Genomic DNA, 24,219 nt, shown 5'->3' on the forward strand with positions numbered 1-24,219 from the left:
TGCTTTGTTTTTACTTCTGCATTAAAAAAAAATAATTCCAAGGATTCCACAAAAGTTGTTTTTCCATTTATGCACAATAGGATGTTTTGGTTGAACATGTACAGATTTGTAGACTGACCACAATATTCAAAATCTAAAAGGTGTAGTCCCAACCCCCCCCCCAACGCCCATCTCATTGTAAAAGTAAAAAAAAGAAAAACAATCACCTTTTATGGAAGCAGTTTAGGATTTACACATACAGTGAAAGATGCCATCACCCCATTTACGTTCTGTGACGGAAAACCGAAACATCTAATACACGGGCCACCAGAGATCCAGGTGGGAAGAACTCCAGGTAAGATCCGGATATATTTCACATGAAAGTTTTGCTGAATGTCTGCTGGATAAGATGACACATTCATATTTTTATTATTTTGCCCAAAACCAGTCAGTAGGGGAGATGAACATGTTACAGATGTTTCTAGAGCATGCAGCTTGAACTTTGACCCTTGTGTGTGCACTTCCTCCTTGATGTCTGCAGAATGTTGGCGATGTCATATTTGCCAAAATAAACACCAACAGTAAAATTAGCTGTAATTTTGATACAAAAACAAATGTACTTTATAACTGATTTCAACATGAATTTTGTGGGGGGGGGGCTACATCTTGAAGGTGTGAATGTAAAATGTTCCAGCTATAAGGCAGCAGTTTGGATTCAGCTTTTTTCTTGGTTCAGATCTTTGATTCTAACAGACAAAAACATTTTTAACGGCATAAATACAGTGAAGTACCTCAATATAAGCAGTTCTGTAAATGTAAGAAATGTACAGTTTTTGTGCTCTTGCCGAACATCTGTATTGAAAAGATTTAACTTCACAGCAGACAAATGACTCTTATTCTGAAAAATGCAACACTACAAAAAAAAAAAAACCTGAGTGTTAAAACACTGACATGAAAAAAGGCTCATAATGCCTGGATTTTCATCCAAAAACACGTCCAGCGGAAGAAAATATCCGTAAGTTAGATTTTTATGTAAACGCGTCAGCAGCGTAGGTCCAAACGTAACGTTTCATCCTTCAGTTTTTGTTTTAAGGCGTCGCACCAAACTTTTATTGTGGATGAAAGACTTCCGATTCATTACGGGCCTCTTCCGGTCTCCTGCACTTGGTTGTTGTGGATCCCGTTTCCAGGGGCAACGTGGGCGGTGCTGCTGAGGTCCCTCACGCTGCTGTGCCGCGATTGGCTGTCCAGCCTGTGGGTGGAGCCGTGCCGCGATTGGCTGTCCAGCCGGTTGGCGCTGCAGTGTCTGGCCTGTGATAGGTCGTTCAGACGGGGCAGACTTCCGTAAGGCTGCCGGTCTTCTGCCGCTCGGAAGCTACAGGCCGCGAATCTGCGACGGACACAAAAATAATCCAAAATTGATAAATTGCTAACTGTAGAAACCTCACATCTATTGAATTCTATTTATCAAAATACAAACGTTGCTCTCAAATTAGCCTTTAATATAGCGTTAAACTGGGCGCGTGAGGGTACTGCAGCCGCCATCTTGCGTAGGTACAAAAAAATCTACAAAAAAAAAAAAAAACCCTACCACGAGCTGGGGGGTTTAATCAAACATTTTACATGAAAATTCATGTCAGATACTTAAAACCTTTTGTTTCTGCGTATAATATACAAAACGTAATTACCAAATATGTACATTTAGATATAAAGTCACAGATGTCAATGGGTCTGCTGCAGTCAGATCAGTGGCTTAAGATTTTTGTGTTCCTGAATCTTACCGCCGTTTACTTTCTCTTAAATAGTTTAGAGTTTGGATTTAATTTCTCTAAATTGCATTTAAAATCAAATGTGGAAGTCTGAACAGTACTTCTGGATCAGATTCCAGAAGCTTTGCACAGTAGCAGATCCAGTTGTGGGATCTTCAACCTCCACTTATCTGTGTGGAACATCTGTTACCACTCAGTCTGATGGTGTTCCGACCAGTGTGCCAGAACAAACTAACCATTTTACACCTGGTTCATTTTGGGGTTGAATGACTGAAGCACAAACAAAGAGAAAATGAGAATTATGTTTAGTGTTTGTGACCAGCTCCTTTGCTGGTGGTAGACGTGTGACTGGTTGACAACCTACCTTCCGTCTCGGTTACGGTGCAAACTGCCGTGGTAGCTGCTCAGCTTGGAGCGGGCGCTGCGCACTGAGCCGGCCCGGCTGGTGCTGGCACTGGGCGGCTCGTCCAGCATGGCCAGGTGAGTGGAGGAGGCGTGGGTGGACGTTCCCTGGGTGGAGGTGCCGCGTGATTTCCTCACGATGGGCGTGTTGGGATCCCTAAGGAGCAGGTGGGTAAAGTCTGGCTCCTGCAGCACCTGCCTGCTCTCGTTAACCGCCCCGCTGCAGCAGGGAGAGGAGGTGGAGGAACAGATGGAGGTGGAAGAGGAGGGGAGTGCAGGCAGGGAGAGATGCAGGAGAGAGGGAAGACAGAGGGGTGGGAGAAGATGGAGGAGTGTGTGGAGCAGGCAGTGGGAGACGAGGTTAATGTTCTGAGTTAGGAAGGGAGGTGGGGGTGAGTGCAGAGAAGGTCTGTGTTCACCACAAACCCACACAGAGCCTCAGGTCCATCCTGAACCAGCGAGAGCATCCACATGGTGTCACATGTAGCGTCTCTGTTGTTGTCGTGGCTACGCTTCTTTGACGTTTTGAAGCTGACATCAGCAAGTTCAACAACTAAAGTGAAAATTCAGTAGATGTCCACCTCTAAGTGGTGAAGCCTTTCAACTGTTAAACTGAATGTTATATGTTCAAATTTCAGTGTCTCTCGCTGCTTGTCCACATTCACACTGAACATTTAGAAGTGACACCGTGTGAAATGTTTGTAATCTTAGAGATGAAATCATTCAGTTTCATCACCTCTTGTGAGCTGTGTGTCTTGGAATATTAACATTGTCCTTATGAGGCTGTGTGTTCAAATCTTGTGCCTGCTGCAAATTTTTGAAGGCCATCTTATCAAGTGAAAAGATAAAATCACACAGTATGTGCAGCACTGTGCAGATTCGATGGTCTAAACTTCAAGTCGTCTTTGTGTGCGCTCCTGCTGCATGTGCCTGATGTTTGGGAAAATGTGCGAGACGAGAGCCGGGTGAAGCCACACACGTGGCTCTCTGCGCCACTCCATGGCACAGAGCCCATAGCAGTCACAAAGTTATTCTGCTGTGGATTTTGAGGAACAAAATGGAACGATCTGAACTGTTCAGCAACTAACGGTTGGATGAATAAGTTAAGTTCTGTCGCGCTGTTAGCGCGCGCAACAACTCTTGTCCGTGCGTAATGGTTCCTGATAATTATCCAGCAACACGTGCCATTAATCACAACGCGTGGTAGGTTGCAGCAGTTCCTGAGGACACCTGACGCCTCTCGCCCCGAATCATCACATTCGTGATCAGCGGCCAAGAATGTTTACTTCGTGAGACTCGTGACGCGGCGTCGTTATGTGTAAACGCAGCATTAAGGTGCTTTTATCAAAAGAAAAGATAAAAGCACCAGGAGAACCGGGCTGTGACTGAGAAGGGCTCGTGGTGTTGCGGTTAGGGCAGTGTTCGCGACCGTAAGTCGTCAGTGATGCAGCGTCTGGTTCGAGACCCGCCGTACCACTCGTGTCTGGATCAGTTGCCCAGGGGGGGCTCGGGAGGGGCCGTGGCCCTGGGGCTATGCTGCAGAGTGAAGTGACCGGCTATCATTTTAGAGGAACCTATGGAATAAATTAACTAAATATTTAAATGCATATTGCTAAATATTTAATATTCATATTTAATATTCCCAAAAAATAGCTGCCACCACCATTATAACAGTTAAAGGAAACAAAGAAGTATTTCTCTTCACCTGAACCTCATCCATCTACCTGTTCTTCTGTCAGTTCTCACTCCGATCTTTTAGTTCATTTATTAAGTTGAACTACAAAATCTTGAATCAGACAGGATTCGAACCCACATCTTCATGATCTCAACACTACACTCTAACCCACAAACATACCCCTACACCACCAGTTCTTAGGATCTCATCTCTTCTCCTGGCGGTTTTATCTTTTTCACTTGATAAGTTGGACTTAAAAATAAAAGGGACAAGATTTGAACCCACACCTTTATGATTTTAAAGTTGCACCCTAACCCAAAAACATACCCCTACACCACCAGCTCTTAGTATCTCACCTCTTCTCCTGGCACTTTTATCTTTTTCGCTTGTTAAGTTGGACTTAAAAGGAGAAGGGACAAGTTTTGAACCAACAGCTTTACAACACTAAATACACACATAAGCATACCACTGCACCACCAGTGCTTGTTTCAACTTTTACTCCTGGTGCTTTTAGCTTTTTACTTGCAAAGTTCGACTTCAAAAACTTGGCAAATGCACAAGATTTGAACCCACAACATCAGAGTTGCACTTTACCACATAAACATACCACTACTCTTAACACTTCATCTTTTCTTCTGGCACTTTTATGTTTTCACTTAAAAAAAACCTTGTAACAGGCACAAGATTTGAACCCACAACTTTATGACATTATAGCCACGTGCCAACCCACAAACATACCACTACACCACCAGCTCTCACCATTTGCATTGTTTCTCCTGGAGCTTTTTTTTTTTTTTTTCCACTTGGTAAACAATTTGAAAATTAGTTTCCCGTTCATAAGATGGATTTCAACATTTTGTATTGTCAACAAGACTTGAACCCATGATGGTGAAGGTGATAAGTTGGCCTCCAAAATTTGATGCTGGCAAAACTTCAATTTTTGAGTTACCTTTGGGATTGAGCTGAGAACTGAACCCATAACAGCCAAGACTCACAAAACTTTTGAACACAAGTCTAACAACTTATTCAACACACACAGACACACAGCAAGAGCCTTTAATTCAGGCTTTTGAGTTTTTACTTTGGATGAGGGACTAAAATATTGATGCATGCCTGAGAATCAAACTAATCACAGCAAAAGCACAGAACACTGGAAAAAAAAAAGCACTGCAACACCTTACGCTGAGGTGTAAAGCTTTTGGTCTTCACTTTGGAAGCTGGACTTTTCAATTTCAATGTTTATAGAAGAGCATTTAAAAAAAATTTTAAATTCAAAATTCTGTGGCATATCTGAGGATGAAACCAATACCCTTAGGTTTCTTATGGAGATGAGCCACAAATCTAAACCACCTTGATGTGAACCTATAGTAACAAGCATTTGGGTTTTGAATGTTTAATGCAGTTTACATTTTGGCAACAAACATGAGAATAAAACTTAAAACATGAACAGGTCTGAGCAAAGCTCAAAACCATCACACCCCAGACAGGTGTTGAACTTGGGATGCAAACTAATGCTGCACATTTTTGGGTGGCACTGAGGAACACTCCCACAGCTTAAGACTCTGAAACAAAAGCTTTTTGCAGAGTGGCCCATTTGTGCGCTTTTGACATTTGACTTAAGTTCAACTTCAAAACTTTGGCATGTACATAAGATTTGAACCCATAACCTTAGAAACTCAAAGCTGCACTGTAACACAGAGAAGTACCACACCACCACCAGCACTGCATACTGCTATGTTTTCTCCTGGAGCTTTAATCTTTTCACTTGAAAAGTTCAACTTCAAAAAAATTGGTATGTACATAGGATTTGAACGCACAGCTTTATAAAGTCAAAGCAGCACCGTAACACACAAACATACCACACCACCATTCCTGGAGCTTTTATATTTTCACTTGAAAAGTTCAACTATAAAATATGCACAAGATCTGAACCCACAAGCTCCTAATTACCAAGTTGTCATCCAACTCACAGAGCTATACAGAAAGCTGCACACATGCACACTTCTTAATGCTTTTGAGCTTTAATTTTCTTTGGTGGATTTCAAAACTGACTGAAACATATGAGACTCAAACTCATAACATCTAAGCAGTGTTCTGACACACAGAGCCACACTAACATGTTACTTCCTATAAGTTTTTAAATGTTTAGTTTGTGTGTGGACTGGAAAACCATGAAAGATACTAAGATTTGAACACACAGCATCCAGTTTACCAAGCTCTGGTCAAAGACGGTACAACACTGAAAGTGGTTTGTGTTTGTTGGTCTTTTGAGTTCATACTTTAGTTGTTGAGCTTGCTGGTGTGAACTTCAAAACAGCACAAAAGCTGTCTTGTTGGCACCACAGGAGCCGTGACAATGACTTCCCTCAATCGCATAAGATTCTGGACCTTTTTATTCGGGTATTGATCTTCAGTCTTCAGCATGGCTGAGTTTTGACCAAGAACGTCATCCAGAAAATATTCACAGCTACACGACATCAGATATTTCTTAAGGCTTTTGAGTTTTCATGTTGGATCTGTGCCTGAGAACTGAACACACATCATCAAAAAAACATTTGAGGAGGTTTAACCAGCACTCCAACAACGTAGCCACAAGTTTTACCAAAAAGTCTGAGGTACTCCAAGAATCATGCGTACACCTGTTTTTTGGACTTCAATTTTTTTTTGAAAATGGTATGTAAAATTTGTATTGATAAAAAAAAATAAAAAAAACAGTGATTGAGTGGACACGCCAGAGTTGTGACATGATCAATATGCCCCCCCCCCAAAAAAACACAAAAGACACACAGTAAACTTAACATTATGATAATCATCATGATCACTTTTTTTTTTTTTTTTTTTTTTTGAGAGGAGAAAATATGCTTCATTTATTTAAAGAACAGCTCTGACCAAACTGGCACAGAAATGAAAACCACAGCAGTGTTTCTACAGTACGTACTCTTTTCGCCGCTTCCCGTGGAAGAAGCTGGCCCACTCGAAACAGGTCTTCTTACTACCGACCCAGAAAACTGAGGGGATCCCTACGATCAGCATCATCAGGTACTTGATCAGGAACAAGACGAGGTCAGGACGACTGGTTCGCTCCACCTGGAGGAAACACAGGAGAGGTGATTCCAGGTTTTATGCAGTTCCCAGGATCCAAAAAGAACTGGGATCTGTTTTGTGTTTACTCTGTATGTCATGAGACAGAGCGCAAATTTCAGTCTAGTCTATTTTTACATTGTTGGGGGCATTTACATGAAAGAGTGTAGTTAAATAAATCAATTTGTGTTTTGTATTCAGGTTGCAGTGCCAACTGGCCACTAGGGGGCGGTGTATGGCCATCAAAGTCTTCTCAGGCTAGCCTCAAAAATCGCTCACATTTCAACTTCTGTCTTCATGTTTTCACTTTACGTAGCTGTTATCTTTAAAAGCTGTTTGTCTGCTAACATTTTACTGTGCTGTGCTCATGGGCAAGAGGATTTTTCAGAAATGTCGTCAACATCAGCGTGTTTGATGCACGGTGTCAGTCGAAGTTTTTATCTTCTGCAGAAAAGCTTGAAGTGCTGATTAAGTTTTTTCCTCACAGAAGGCAGCAGAATGGAAAATTTCTGCGTAGTGCTGCAGAAACGCAGATCGAGACACGCTGACCTCGTTACAGAGAGCCTGGAGCTCATTTATCTGCAGATCTGGACTCATTACAGCAGATACTCCAAAGAAAACTCTCATTATGACACAGGGTGTGTGATTTACACCACAGCTTCAAACCGCACAGCTTCACTAATGGGCTTTGAAAAAAAAAAAAAGAAATCACATTTCTGAGTGCTGAAAATGATTTTGTCAAAAAATGCACCTTTTAACAAGTAATAAATGTCAACACAGAAAGGACAAAAGTGTCTGTTTTCAGGGCGTGATGACATCACACATCATTTGGTCTGCTGCCACACACCAAATGTGCAGAAGAGTTTGATTCAATATACCAAATTTAACGTAGCGTCACTTTTGCTGTAAAACCTGTTTTTTTGCAATAACATTCTCACGGCACTGCTTGTTTCATAAAAAGACGATAAGATCTGATCCTCACAAAAGTGAAGACGCCTGAAGGAAAAATGATCTAACATCTACATCTACAACACAGATATCAGAAACAGTTTGGTTTCCTGGCTGTTTTTGGAGCAGATTAAAAAAAAAACATAATAGAACAAACCCTGATTCTGAAAATGACCTGCTGAGTTTGAAAATGTCCCTCAGCTGTACCTGGTACGGACAGGGGATGTGGTACTCTTTGCACCTCTCGTGCACCCAGGTGGTCTCCCACACAGTTCTGTAGTTGTTCTCGTACAGATAACAGGCCAGCACCGTCAGCAGGGGGACGAGGTAGAGCACGGAGAAGATGCCGATACGAATCATGAACTTCACCAGCTTCTCCTGGTTCTCCTTCTCCAGTGGAATCTCCATGCGGACGCGGTTCAATGCCGCAATGCCTGCCAGCAGCAGTGCCACACCCACCTGGAGCAGCGTGACAGAGAGAGGGGGCAGCGTGATGGTTTCTCACATCATCTCCGACATCAGCTAATGTTATACTTTGCTTCGTCGGGATTTCTTCCATGGATTTGAAATAATAATAATAATGATAATAATAATAATAAATGCTTGCATAACATTGTCAACTCAAGTCTTTGCAAGATATGGAACTAAAAATAAAAAGCAGAGGGGCCTTTTTGTATAGGCACATTATTGACAAAACTGTCTGATGGTGACTCAAACTCCCCCTCCACACTAACTTTGAGGCCACCGCCTCCACAATTTAGTTCATAAAGTTGTTTAAATTGACTGATCAGACCTGACATTTTCAACATGTTCTGTAGAATTTGACTCAAGTAATATGAACAAAAAAAAATCTTTGAGTGGTCCGACTCTCAATCCAAAGCAAAATTCTGTTGTCTCTTGTTTTTTCTCACCACTACATCCAGTCCCAGCGGTGCGAGCAGGAACCAACGCAGCGCCGTCAGGTTGTAGAGTCCCACAAAGCAAACGCCACTGACGCCGTCACCCTCGATCTTGTTCATGGCGAGCAGAGTGACGGTGAGGATTCCCGGGACGCCCCAGGCACAGGCGTGGAAGAGGAGGGCTTTCTTCTCGATGGCCTCGCTGCCCCATTTAGGAACAGCCGCGAGGAACCAGGTGATGGTCAGTATGACCCACCAGACACTGCCGGCGATGGTGAAGAAATACAGCACCATGAAGAGAAGAGTGCAAGCCTGAAAGAAGAAGAGGCAGAAGGTCAAAAAAGGTTTTTGGAGGAACTTCAACAAGTGGGAGGAAAAATAAAAGAATTCTTACCTTATTATGGGAGCCTTGTGTCACCGTTGAAGCCTGAAACCTTGCGGGACTTGCTGCATTACAAGAAACTCGATCCTCCAAAAAGAAGCCCAAAAAGAACACCAGGGACACCATCATGTAGCACACAGCGTAGAATATGATCGGGCGCTCTGGATAGCGGAAGCGCGACACATCGATGAGGAATGTTAAAAAGGTGAAGAGGGTGGCGGACAGACAGACGATGGACACAACCCCGACGAAGTACCGGGCGAATGTCAGCTCCTCACGTGTGAAGTACATGTTGGGACATGGGGGGGAGCAGTCACGAACTCCCATGAAGGAGTAGCCAAGCTCGGGGCTGATTTTGAGTTCGCGCGGACACCAGAAGCCGTAGTCTCGCTGGATCGATACGGGTGATTCGGTTGGCTCAGAGTGAGACTGGAGGTCTACAGGGCGAGGGTAGGACTCGTCACAGTCTGGGAACCTGGGAGGAGAAGAAGGAGGAGGAGGATGTCAGGATTTATAACGACAGACACCAACCCTCCATTTATAATCAGAGTCACTGCAAACTTTTTTTTTACAAACCATCCCAAAGTTTTTACATTAATGAAAAACATTTTACCTCCCAGTTAAAAATTCATTTTGGAACAAAATCAAACTGCAGACACGTGAAGCTTGGCTGAGATAAACATGACTGTTTCAGTTTCAGGATCACCGCTTGAACTTATTACACGTGCACGTGTTGGTTTTGGTACTGTGTTTTTCTAAAAGTTAAAAGCTGATATGAGCCAAACTTGGTGGAAAGACTGAGGGTCAGACAAGGACAAAGTGATGTTTTCTGCAGAAAGATCAGTTAATAGTTAAGGACACTGGTCAAGGTCACAAGCTGATGCTTATATGGAGGTTTCTTCCTGTTAAAAGGAAGTTTTTCCTTCCCACTGTCGCCAAGTGCTTGCTCACAGGGGGTCGTTTTGACCGTTAGGGTTTTTCCGTAATTATTGTATGGCCTTGCCTTACAATATAAAGCGCCTTGGGGCAACTGTTTGTTGTGATTTGGCGCTATATAAATAAAATTGATTTGATTTGATTGATATGCTATAACAGAATTAAAAAAAATACATCAATTAAACCCTAATTTGAAATCATACATCAACTTCATTTTGGTGACATGATAACCGTGAAAGGTCAAAACCAAATAAAACATGGCAGTCTTGTTAAAATTTCTAGTCATATAATTAAATCCCACTTTTTTAAATGCGATGTAAATCATCTTAAATGTCTTTTGTAACACAGTTATTAACACTTGCACAAACCTGTTGCATTCCATCTCCTCTGGCCAACTGACACCAAACATGTCCATTAGTTTGTAGCAGTCGCTCTTGGCCTGTAGACAGAGGCGGCGGCACGGCAGAGTCATCCGGCCATACTCGGTGCACACGGGGGCGTAGAGCGCGCACAGAAACATCCTGAGCTCTGGAGAGCAATGCAAGTTGACCATAGGATGGAACGGCTGCAGGCACAAAGACAGAAAAATAACAAAAAACAAACATAATGTAATTTTACGTCATAGTCCTGAGCGTTAAATCAAATTCAAAATGGTTATTCAAGGATTTTCTCTGGCGGTTATGGTAGATGAGTCCACAAAAACAGCCCTGGACCCTTTTATCATCATCCTCTGCAGGACATGATTTAACTCCAGCTCCCCCACGTGCAGCCCCCGAAAGGACAACAAGCCGGGCGACCCCCACTACACCCTCAATCCCAGGGCTGATGCACGCCGGGACTTTGTGTGGGACCATACTGTGACTGACACACACACATATGTTCCAACAAAAGTATATTATTTATTCACCGACACACACCCAAGGCTTTTTTTACCAGAGTTCTGTGTGTTCGTGTGCAGAGAGCATCTGTGGTGTTTGTTTACATGTAAAAACCCTCAGTGTGGTGAGTGGATGTAATTTATTCCATTCATCAACTAAGAAAGTGCAGGTCACACCCACATCAGTGAGGCTCACCGCCCTCCTCCAAAATTTAAAAACAGACATCTGGGACAGAGGCGGGGGAGAAGAGGCAGCATTTGTTTAGTTGGAGGGAGCATTAACGGTAACCACATTTTATTAATGGGCATAGTTTCCCAAAAAATCTGGGAAAAGGAGGAAAGAGAGGCATAATTATGACAAGAAATATTTAATATTTTTAAATGCTGCAGTGTGGGGTTTGCAGGTAATGTATGAACTCTAGTCAGTTTTGTAGTTGGACATCTTGAAAATGCCATAATAAAATAAATACATAATCAGACATACAATATCTGCTTAAATGTGAACAACTTACATTTTTTATTTGTTTATTTATATCAATTATATTAATTTAAGATGTAGGTTTTCTTGTGAAACAAAGTCATCACATTGCGGGGTACAATTTCATTTTTACAATTTTCAAACATAAAAACAAGAGCTCAAAAGTCAGTGAAACTACTCAACTTAAGAATGTTGAAAAATATCCAAGAACACTTTGCAGCTATCATTCAGGAAATAAATAAATCCAAACATTTAAGAGGATTTTACTCAGATTTTCGATATTTAGTTTTACACTTCACCAATTCTTGTGCTGCATCTCATCTTATCTTTGTAAGAATAAGACAGAACTTTATTAATCCTGAAGGAAATTATCTTAGACCGTAAGACCGTCACACTTGCGTCCACTGCAGGTGTCTTTTATTTTAAAGTAAGACGCGTCCACTGCAGGTGTCTTTTATTTTTAAAGTAAGACACAGAGGAGATGACACCGGTGATGGAAAGGATTTATGACAGATACACCAACTGTAACGATAATTTTAAGGAGGAACAGACACGCCAACCAACACAGAAGATCAGTGGAAATTTACACGCCTGTCACAACTGAAATCCATCACCTACTTGCATAATGTCTGTGCAAACAGTCATCACATTTCACTGGGCATCGCCATAAATGACCCGAAGACCCGTGTGAGCTGGAATTATCCATGAAGCAGAAACAACTGTTGCGTTTACGTGACAACGATCCACCTTAAAACAGGCCACAGATGTTCACCATCAATCAGGAGGGAAAAAAAAAAACTGTCCTGCACCAAAGTTACATAGAAAAATTTTACAAATTTATTTCCCTGACAGCTCTGCACTCAGAGAGCACATATCTCACCAAGCTCATACATAACTCACAAATATTGTGTTGCATTAAGGGCATTTTGGTTGGAACCACCATCGGGCATGAATTTCTACGTCAGCGTAACACAATCTGTGGGATATTTCAACAAGATCAATCTTCTAGTGTAAGATAAACTGATTAAAATGTGGGGGAAAACAAACACTGATCATAAAACTGCTCTGGGTTCAGTACGAGGAAGCAGCAAGTGCTACATAAATAAATATAATTAATGCTTGTTTCATATTCAGCACTCAAGCCTGTGCTCATCTGTGCACCCATGAACATGCTGCTCTTAAAATGAGGTGAGGTGAGGTCAGGCACAATCACGTTCTGCCCCAAATGAACTTACACTCTGCACCAGAGATTGTCAAGATAGGGCCCTCAACTAGAAGCCAATCAGCACAGGAGTTGCAAAAACCGCTCACCTGCAGAATAAGATTTACAATTCTGAGCATTTGCTTCTTGTTACCACTATGCAATTTTTTGTGACATCTACTTTTTCTTCTGTGGTGGCCCGTGAAGATGTGCTGTGATGCAGCTGATGTGAGTTTGTAATTCTGCGTGAAACGCTTGGATAAATACACTGACTAAAATGTGGATATCACTCCCTGCACCTGCATCATCTTCCTATTCATCATCCTTCACATTTATCTATTTTTACACTCCATCATACAGCTCCTCCTGCCTACAATATCGCCATTCAGCCATTTTGTTCCAGTCCAGCGTTCACGTGAGTCAGTGTGTGCAGGACTCATCTGGCAGTGTCACAGTTTTATCCACATTCAGCAGCCACACATGGGGAAACACCAGCACGCTGATGACACCCTGTAGAGCCAATATACGCTCAACACCTGCACTGGAAACAGCTGCCGAATAAGTGGTCCAATGAACGCCGCACGCTTTCCACCCCAGAGCCGCCTGTGAAAGCAGAACCAAGCTTGTAATACACAATTCCAAGTGCTGCAGGCGATATGCTAATGTCATTTCAGCCTCAACCTGCTACAATGATTACATATTCATGGGAGTTTGTTCAGAGATATTTGTTCTCTGATGAAAGGAAAAAAAACCCAGAATGCTTTATCTTGGATTATTAGTGGGATTATTCAAAAGGTAACAAACTGGTTCTGCTCCTCAGAAAATTGAGGATATTTTGTTGTTATTTGGTGGCTTCTGATGAACTTTTAGTAGCAGTTTTGTTAACATGAACATGCAATTCTCACACAAGCTTTATGAGAATGATAAAATCCTGTGTTTTTGTAAGATACGTTTGAATTTCAAATGTTGAAACAAAACAACACGCTTGTTCAATTGTTTCAGCATGATTTTAAATGTCTTTTTCATTAAATTTGTTTTTAATGTACAAAATATTTTCATAGAAAAATAAATTAATATATTTTGGTAAAGGTTCTGCAATATTCTGCCGACAGTTTTTTGTACAAAATTGTTTCCTCGTGAAATGACACATTAATGCACATGTTCAAATGATGTTAAGCAAATCTGCAAGTAAGCAAATCTGTCCCCTACTGGAGAGAAGTTTGAAAAAGTAAAATAGCAGAAAACTGTGGATATGTGCACAATGTGCGGAGACACTGAAATATCTTTGATAATTTAACCTAGATAAAAATGCATTTTGCAGTGAACTGGTCTACTATTCATGGAAATTATTTGTTCTCAGTGTGTCATGACCTTGAAGCTGCAAATTACATTCTTACATATTGAAACTCAAATGCCAAAATATCATCAGAGTTCATTACCATGCGCCAGGGAACAAGCTCCCTTCTTGTTTGTGCACCAGATTTTGAACTACTCTGAGGATTTAAACAAAATAAACTGGTTCTTAACCTGAAAAGTTGGTTCACAGCTGGAATCACTGGTTTTTCAGCATGAACCTCCTTTGACGTTGTCCTTAATTACAATGGTTTCAAATCAAAACTGGTGGAAACCTGACCTGGCTCACTCCATGGCACCAAGGTTCAACTAATCCTGACTAGCATCAGCTCTTGAACCTATTCCCTGTTGGTGTAAAAGGCCTATTTGATGAACAGAAATCTGATTATTTCTAAATTGCTCTCCAATAAAAATACAAGCAACTGTCTGATTCCACCATCAAAATTCAAAACACAGCATGGTAACACTTTATATTAACTGCACGCTATAAAGCATTAGTAAAGCATTTCTAAAGTGTAAGTAAATGCTTAAGTAACTACTTGTAAAACATAAAAAATAAAAAGAAAGCTTTGTAAATGTTTTACAAGTAGTTACTTAAGCATTTACTTACACTTTAGAAATGCTTTACAGCATGCAGTTAATATAAAGTGTTACCCACAGCATTAGATGCTACCGTTACCCTATCAGAAATATCTCTTCCAGATGGGACTCAACCCTTTCAAACCGCATGAATCCTGGCATATTTATTTATTTTTAGGTAATCCTTCATAGCAATAAATAAATGCAATGGCGGTTATAATCTGTCAATATTATAATTAATACTCTCATGATACTGACTGTAAGCACGGCTGCGTGCACCTTCCTAATGCTTGAATAATTAGTGTTTAATGGAAGCTGCTTCATTAAGCGTCGGCTCTGACTCAGCTGCTAAAACGCTGTGACTGATGATGACAAAAAGAAACGCCACGGACAACTGCTCCATGCCGATTTGCTCTCTAAAAACAAAACAAAAACTCCAAGTCACCTCTCTTCTCATCAGTGCCTTCCCTCCCTCTTTTACACTCTGCTGCCATTCCAATTCTCCAAATTTCCAAGCTCAGCACCATGGTGATGAGTGATGCATCACTAGGGAGGAAGGATAGTGAGCTTTGAAGAGGTCAGGCTGCGGGGCCGAGGGGATCACCTCCCTGGAGGCAACGAAAGACTCCGCTCCTTTTGTTAGCGCCACAATTGGGGCTGTTTCCTGGGCAACTGGTGAGTCCTCTGTAGGGGGAGGGGGAGGACAAAAGGGAGGAGGACTCGGTCGACCTAGTCAACCGTGTCATTCACGGCTAAGAGAGTGTTTGAGAAAGTGGTGCTCCGACATGCACAGTGAGTTTGTTGTCGAGGAACATCTCGGTCTTCTTATTCAGTCTGCAGCCAATAAACACGCTGTCGGACATTAAATAAAACAAGGGCTCCCTTAGAGGGCCGTGTCACGCTAGGCTGAACTGATCAGACCAGCGTGTTAGATGTGGAACATCTTTATTCGTCAACACAATACACAAGGTAAACTGCTGCGTGTTTTCACGGAGAGTTTGGTCAGCATTGGATGAAAATAAACCGTCCACTTCTTTACAAATGCATTCATGCACCGTGGGTGGGGTTTCGGGGTTGTTCTGCGCAGCGACTGTAACGTGACCCGGTTTATCTGGACGCATTGTCAACCTGAGACGAGAGCCTGATTAAAGACCTGAAAGGAGGAAGAAACGAGCACGAGTGAACTTCAGCAGATTCAAAAACAGCAGAGCGACAAACAGCAGAGCTGAGATCAAGATGAAGAAGAGGCACTTTGGCAACAACTACCTCATCATTTCATTAATTGCTAGCTTGACTGTAGCTCCCTTCAAAGTTTCCTAAAGTAATGTGGTTTAACTTGCACTCACCCAGAAGCTGTGCAAGTGTGCAACTGCTGCAGCAGAACCCCCAGACAGTCACCTCCATAAATCTCCCATGTTGGGTTTAATTGCAATGTAAATTCCCTGGAGTAACTCTGCAAGATGAATGCACAAACTACTGAGTTTAACCACACATATCTGCTCTGAAGATATTCCACAACACCCGCCTCCTCGTGCACCTGCATTCTATTCATGCTCATCAGGTCTTCACATTTCTAACTCCATGCTGTGACTGTCTTTTTGAAGTTGTCTCCTGTCTGCTTCCTGCTGATCAATCTAAAGTGGAACTCCCATCATGGCCTCATCGATCGTTGGGAATTGCCCCTTTAATGTGCTCTGCTGCCCATTAAACCAGAGTGGCAATCACTGTTATTCCGCTGTCTGATAACCTGATCTCCGTCTGCCTCCTGTTTCCTCTAAAAGGAATCTTGCAGACCACCTGGGAGGACCTGAAACCTGCAGCTGAAGCATACACATCTCCTCTCTGTGGACTGTGCACCATTCCTGCTTCACCAAAGGACCTAAGCCAGACCTGGAGTGATCACGCTGTGAATAAGAAATCTGCCCCACCCTTGAGGAAGCTTAAAAAACACCATCTGTTTATGCATCTCATTCCTGGAAATTTCTTGTTATAGGTTTTGCACTGTAAAATGGCAAACCAGGATCTCATGAGCTCTGTATCCTGCTCAGAGAATTCTTCCAAATAAAAAGCAGCTTTTTTTTTTTTTTTAATCAAAATATGCATGTCTTTGACTTGAAATAACATCAGTCAATGTCTCGGAAAGCATTTTCTACTCTTGGCAGAGAATGTTCAAAGTCTGCATTCCCAAACTGCCTGGTGTTTCCTTTCAGGGAGTGATGTTACCATCGACTGGAGAAGGGAGTATTTGATAAATTGGATGAGCTACAAGCTGCAAACAAATGTGACTGCCAGTATTTGTGAATTATTTTCCAAAAGTGCTTACAAAAGGCAGATCTGGCAACACTCAATGCAAGTAATCTTTATCAATGTAAATCTTACAGTTTGCATTTATTCACTTAAATACAATTTGTTATTATGTTGTGTATTGAAGCACGTATTTATTTACGACTCAAGAATTCTCCTGGTTAACAGGTGAAGAGAAATGCAGCGCAGCGCGAGTTCTACCAGGGGACTCATGATTCAGACTCTCTCACAATCAAATAAGTGACTCCAGCTACGAACATAATCCTAACAGATGTTATCGTTAATCACCACAAACCAACAGGACTCACTCAAGTCTCACTGTTTTTCAGTTCTCTGCCTGACACTCCCTCCACCACCAGTTGGTCCCTATGCACGTCGGGGGATGCCCCCCCCGCCTCCTCCATCAGCAGGATTCAAGTCTCTGCCATCACCCTGCCGCAATGGGGACTGAGGCCAAACCAAATTTATGTATCTGTATTCACCTATGTAATAAATAATTTTCTTTAACCCAATGAGTCCAATAGTAGAAGTCCTGCTTCTGCAAATGTTTGACTGAATCACAACTTAATATTCCTTTGATGAGATAAACATGAATACAAGTTTGTAAAAACAGCTTTATAGAATGCCTGAGTATATACACATATAAACCAAATGATCTTCAAGTCAAATGTCTGCTCTTAACCAAATATCTCACAAAAGAGTGTTTTAACAGGCTGGCATCTTCTTCTAAAAGTCCATTTTCCACAATACTACAAAAGCACAACTACCAACATCCCATTTACACACTTAGAAACCATTTTTGAAAAGCTCCAGTTTCAAAACATCGACTTAATGTGGATGGACCAAACCAGAGACGCATTGTAATGACTTAACGTGTTGCTTTGTCTACGCCAGGGACCGGTTCTTACCAGTCTAACTGATTTACTGTGATGAACACATGCTGCTTCACGTTCATTCAGCAGCTAGAGTCTGCATCTGCCTCCAAAGCAGAGAATCCTATGGCATTTATATTTCCCTTTTTAGAACGCCAGTCAAATCCGCCATGCTCCCACTTATCTTACATGTGTGGAACAGTATCACTGTTGCACAGAAAAAGAAGAATTCCCAGGCCTGAGGCCACTGGCCCACTTCTGCTGAGAGGTCATTCAGCGGTCAGCGATAACCAGAGTAAAAAGTAATTTAATCGGCTACCTTATTTTATCATAAAAACGTATCGGTACATCAAAGTTGTCAATAATAATCCCTCATTTATTATTGTGTGAATCTGGTCTGTTCATTTGTTTTTCAAAACAACATGAATGTTTCTGATGAGACAATGAATTTCCACCAGTTCATCAAAACACATAAACCCCCTCAAAAACCAATAAACACACAAAAAAAGAAATTCAAAGATTCAACACTTCAGGGGGTTCAAACAAAAAGTGAACGAACAGCAGGCATTGGTTCACATCCAACTCCTAGTTTCTCCACGGTGCGAGGCATTCATCATCATTATCATGGCCATTCAACATGTAATTCCCTTTAAAATCAACTGTCAATTCTCATTTGGGTCCTTTCAACATCTTATATGCTTAGAATTCTCTCATGAACTGGACTGAGTTCCAGTTATCTGGAAAACAAGAGTCCGTGCAGCTTCAGTGTACGGGGTATCCAAGTGTTTTTTCCAAAGCCAACAAGCATTTCCAAGTACTAAAATAGACTTAAACGTGGATCCATGACCAATCAAAGTGAACGCTGTCTAAAGCAGAAGTGCTTCTCAGTTCAGTTCAAAACCACAAGCTTTGATGAGGTGTAAAAAGCTAAAACCTGCCACAAAACAATGCAGCAAGAGTTAGCAACAACATGTCCTCAACCACATGTATTATTATCCAGAGTACCACATGGAAAAAAAAAAATCAAAGTATACTGTCAGGAAAACTGTGGTGTATCATAACTCGCAAGCTCAAAGAAGTAGTCAGGCCCTGAAGTCCACCAGGCCAGTGCTTATCCCCCTGGACAGGACCGCAGTCCACCTAAAGGTTAGGAAGGTATTTTAATATAGATGTAAATGTATATACAACAGGTCCTCCTATCATTTTTATCCAGACCTGCCTTAAAGCTTTATAAAATCCATTCCAGGTTATACCCAACCGTCACACTGGGTTTTGTCCGTTTGGTTCCTTAATACTGGGGAAAGTACTGCAAACAAAACCAACCAATAAAGAGACATTAGCAAAAACAGTGTTTGTCCACATCTCTTTGTTGGTTTCTTAAATTTTTACCCAAAAACTATTATCTGGGCATCCTGTCCAAGGGGAGTTGTAGATTCTCATCCGCTTCACACTGGCCTGAGATAGGCTCCAACCCAATGGGCCTCGGTGCCTGAACACGACTTTAAGTAAAGAGGCATGAAAACAATCTACAATCTCCCTGTCAACAGCGCGAGTGTGCGCCGTCATTTAAAAGAGGAGAGTCCGCACCTCTTTTAAAGATGAGCCCAAATGTAAGAACAGCTGTAGTGCGATGCCAGTCCAGGGGGCACAGATGGCAAGCATCAACATCATCCCTGTGCCAGGTGGTCAAAGACTAACAGTGATAGAGGGAACGGGAGCCAATGGGATCAAGAAGGATAGATGTTGAGAACAGATGTAAGCGTAATAACGGATACACACAGATAAGCACATCAACAAACACAGCATCCAGTCTGATGTTCTGTCGCAGTGTGGCCACAAATTACTCAAAACGCCGACCCTGAAGAGGGATCAGACTACATCAAAGATGGGATTAACCCAAAGATGTGCATCTGCTGCAGGACTGTGTTTAAATGTCTAAAAAGCCACAAACGCTAAATTATCTACTTACTAAATCTATGGTTAATCTAACCAAAAGAAAACAACTTTTAATTGTCTTCACTGTTGATCTGTCTGCACAATATTTAAAGAATTTATTGTTTTGTCTATAAAATCTTTCAAAAACGTCTCCCACATCTGATAGAACAAAATGAAATTACTTGTTTTGCTAAAAAAATGACTTATTTTGCTAAAACATGCACACACACCCCTCCACAAAAAATCCACATATACTCAGCTGGTTTTGATTTTTACCAACCAACAAACACCATTTTATCTCAAACGTAACGAGTACAAATAAACCTTAAACTGCTATACCCATGGTTTAAAACTACTGCTTAAAACCTGTGTAAAAAAACAGATACTGCCTGGTTTAAATCACTTTAAGGGGGTTCTATTCTTTGAGTGTGAACAATTTAAACAAGTCAATACCATTTTATTTCTAACATAGCCCATATAAAGCCACTTTAAAACCGTGCACAATTGGTATACAACTGTTTAAAAGCAGCGTGGAAACAGGTACTGTCTGGTTTTAATCACTTTACAATGGTTTCAACCATTCTATCATTTGAGTTTCAACAATTTAAACAAGTCAAAATCATTTGACATCAAATATATCCAATTTAAATCTGCTTTAAACCACCGTAACATCCTTTTAAATGTTTAAAAACAGTGCATTTGTCTTAAATACCAAGAACAAAATAAGCCGTTAATGGTATTAAAGCAGTTTAAATTAGGTTGGAAGTGTTTTAAAAGAAAGTTGAACAATTCTACTATCATAAGTGTGTAACAGTTTAAAAACCCACCTCTCAGATTTGGCCATTTAAAATAAAGTTTATGTTTTGTGCATGATTGGTACAGACATGGTTAAAACCAGATTAAAAACAGAATATATGAGTACTGTTTGTGTGGAACAGTTTAAAAACAGTCAGAACCAGATTAACTGAAGTAAAGCAGGGCAGGCGCAAATCCCAATCTAAAACTGGAACGTATGACTTCCAGGTTTAATTGATTATCAATTACGTTATGATTGGAATCCCAGTTTGAACCATCTGAACCAAAGTGAACCTTGTTACAGTCACTGTGTGGTGTGTAAAATGATTTTGGGGCATAAATGGTGTTGTGGTAATCTTATGTGTCAACAATCCTGACGTAACTGTGGAAACAATTTCAGGACATCACGCCTTGTTAAATCAGTGCGGTTTAATAATGCACTGTTCTCCCCGACCCCGGGGACAAACATTAAAACTTAATTTTCTCCTTAATGTTTTAGAACTCTCACAGTCCCTGGAGCGAGAGGAGCAAAATTAAAGTAGACGCACACTTTAATATTACGATCGGCACAAATGCATCTCATGCTTGTCACTGTAGAGATTGCATCTCCCCGTACAAAGTTCTGTTTTGACAACATCTACAACATTTGTGCAAGTGCCATTTTCACTTTTGCACAGTGACCTGTGCAAAAATGGGTGCAAAGAAAGCGAATATTTTCTCTTGAAAAGCTCAAAGCCAAGAAGGGAATGGAACATATGATGCAAAGCAGCATATTTTGCACATTAAATCATGCTGTTTCTTTGAACGGGGCATGGCTAATCATTATTTTCATTATCAATCCATCTCTGTTTTTTAAATTATCGTGCAGATTCATAAAATCTTAAAAAAAAAAATCTGAGAAAAATATATGAAAAATGCCCAATATGTACTCTTAAAGACAGTAATAAAAAAATTAATTTCTGGATGCAGACCGTTTCCCAGATCCACTCCAAAATATAATGGACCACATCTGCACCATGTTTCATGAAAATCATGTCAATATTTTTCTGTAATAATGGTCAGATCTGAATAAACACACAAACAATTCAATCTCCCTGGCGGAGATGATTTAACACCCTAGTATACGTATATGATACTGCGGAATTACTGTGTACACACATCACAGATCTACAACCACAAAAGCACAGCTTTCAAATACTCTCCAACTCATGGTTTATGTAGCAAGAGGTTTTTACATTTTATTATTGTGGTATGGCATAAAATTTGTTTAACAATGGCAACATAAATAGATTACGACCACACTTAAATTGTTAACAAGACACCAGTAAGTTTAATAAAAAAGAACAGACAATGTTTCATTTTTACACACCCGTAATTACTTTTGTACCTTCATGACTTTTATGGCTACGGAGACAACATACTTGTTTTTTTTTCTTCTTAAGATCAAATAACATATTATAGAGCAAATATTTCTTATTTTGTCTGATATCTGTTGGTCATTTTGCGCATCTCTGAGACAAAGGTTGTCTACAATCACGAAAAACCTTTAAAATGTCATATTTAACTTTCCTTATCAGTTCTTCACTTGACGTTTTATTAAACATGAGAATTTTAAAAGTCGTATCTTATTTCCTCTGAAACTGGAACTGGGTTCAAAAGATGTACATCCATAAACTGGAAATCTACCAGATTGAAAATTCAGTCTGTTGTGCGATACACATTCACTTCAATTCTCAATCGAGATCAAATGGATTAATATGTGAGATGACTGCTAAAAATGAATGAACACGTTGTATCGTGTATTAATACTTCACAATCTTCTCCAGAAGATTCTTCAGTTCCTCTGCTTACGACATGATTTACAAAAATCACCTCTCACCAGCAAACTGTTTGTTTTTAAGGTTTATTCTGGTCTAATTGTGTAAGATTTATGGAAACACACAGTAACACAAACTTGAAATTTTTTTTTCATTATTCGTGAACTGTACCTCCATGGCGAGCGCGGCGGTTTGCTGGTCATAATGGTTCAGCACGTTGGGCATGAAGGTGGCATTGTAAGGCAAACCCTGGCACATGCGCAGGGTGATGGGCTCGCAGGTGAACAGACTGTGGCTCCCTGCTGCAGCATCCATGGGGATGGCAACGCATGCCGTCAGCATGGACACCGACAGAACCCACAGGAGATCCATCGCCGACCCGTGCCAAACAGAAGGACGGCTCAATGTGGGATTCAGCAAAAAGGAGTGTTCACAAGCCTCCTCTTTGGCTCACAGAGGAACAGTGTGGGCTGGGCAGCGTGATGCACCACGGCCATGGTGGAAGCGGGGCACATCCATCGCCATGGAAACGTGGGGCTGCAGCAGCAGCGTGTCAGAAGAGCTCCATCACCTTCAGGATGCTGTGGTGGTCCTTTAAAGATGTTGCGGCTCACGCTCTTCCCTCGGCTGCCTGATGGACAACAATGAGCAGAAACACTGAGAAACACTGGGATGTGAAAAAAAATCAAAGCATGAAAACATCACAAAAACCATTATTTTTATTCTCACTAAGGTGGATGGACACGCGATGAGCAGTAATAATGTAAACTATACTCATGTTTTACTGACTATTCAGTAATAACATTTGTATTACCTGATTTTAATTTTTAGCTGTATCCCAAAGTGTAATATTTAAGAAAATTAGCAAATAAACAGAAGAATAATCACCAACTGTACGTATTGAAAATAATGCCTCAAATTATTTAGCAAAAAGAAACTTTGGTTATAGATTCTCAATTTCACTGATTTAGATTATAAATTAAATCTTTCCTGGATTTATGTAATTTTGGAGCAAAACAAGACGACTATAGATGCTAGCTACAGCTCACAAATGTAAAAAAATAATAAAAATTAAAAAATTGCAATATTAAAATAGTCACACATACATATAAAAATAAAATACACTAATATTTTATGGAGTAAATGGGTTTAAAAAACAAACACACACATATGTCGTTTAAAAATAATCTTATAGTGATAATTAAAAAAAATAATAATAATAAATACAATTTTGCTACTTATCATAATGGTCATTTTATTTAACAGTAGTACACACCCAAAAAACGAGTTTCTCATTTAGTGACGGGAAAAACACCGTGCACATTTTTGCACTTGTTTAATCTTTATTAAAACGTAAACATATTTTTAAAAAACGAGCTCGGTTCCGTTTTTACCGGCCGGTTATTTTTGGTAATTAGAGACATTAGCGGTAATTTACCGCACCGAGCTGAGAGCTACCTGAGGCGGTTAAATACTGAAAACGACCTGCTTGAAAGACGGACTCTTAGATAAAAAAAATACTTCAATTCAAACTATATTTACCTGAATTTTGTGTGGAAAAATCGACGTTCAGGCTTTTCGAGTTGCTAACAATGAGTGAGTGGACGATCTGCTACCACCTCCGCCTTCTCGAAGAGTCAAGACAGATACAATTCACAAACTGCTTCCTTTCAGGTTTATCACAATAAAAGTCTAAAGAGTCGCCATTCTGACAGTCGTGCTTTGACTTTGAGGGGTAAATTCAAATCATCACCTGCCTTTCAGCAATCTTTAATGAAGCGCTTGAATTAATTCATATATACATATAAAATGACCAACGCCTGCTATAAAATTTAGAATTTGTGCGCTTTGTCATACGTGTTACCAAAGTCCAAACATGTTCACAAATCAGTATTTCCCATTTATTGTTATTCTCACAAATTACTAATTTGTGCTGC

The 24,219-nt window shown here is 40.7% G+C and overlaps 1 protein-coding gene and 1 long non-coding RNA gene across 3 annotated transcripts; one reads left to right on the forward strand and one right to left on the reverse strand.

Annotated features, from left to right (window-relative positions):
• Window positions 1–700: 700 nt before the first annotated feature.
• On the reverse strand, window positions 701–24,043 carry fzd3a (frizzled class receptor 3a). Of its 2 annotated transcripts, none has more exons than XM_034161873.1 (9): window positions 23,825–24,043; window positions 22,454–22,913; window positions 10,440–10,636; window positions 9,148–9,610; window positions 8,766–9,065; window positions 8,062–8,313; window positions 6,764–6,912; window positions 2,113–2,370; window positions 701–1,369 (listed from the first exon to the last, which is right to left on the reverse strand). In XM_034161873.1, exons 2-9 carry the CDS (start codon window positions 22,652–22,654, stop codon window positions 1,117–1,119), a joined length of 2,073 nt encoding a protein of 690 aa, XP_034017764.1. In that variant the 5' UTR covers window positions 22,655–22,913; window positions 23,825–24,043; the 3' UTR covers window positions 701–1,116. The 2 variants fall into 2 exon arrangements, with proteins under 2 accessions (XP_034017764.1, XP_034017765.1); XM_034161874.1 differs by having other exon boundaries at window positions 22,454–22,939.
• On the forward strand, window positions 2,258–2,616 carry LOC117502769. Its single transcript, XR_004558404.1, has 2 exons — window positions 2,258–2,406; window positions 2,448–2,616. It is a non-coding gene; the product is annotated as an uncharacterized LOC117502769 (long non-coding RNA).
• Window positions 24,044–24,219: the final 176 nt, after the last annotated feature.

This window comes from Thalassophryne amazonica, chromosome 21 (assembly GCF_902500255.1).
Source record: "Thalassophryne amazonica chromosome 21, fThaAma1.1, whole genome shotgun sequence".
NCBI classification, from domain to species: Eukaryota; Metazoa; Chordata; class Actinopteri; order Batrachoidiformes; family Batrachoididae; genus Thalassophryne; species Thalassophryne amazonica.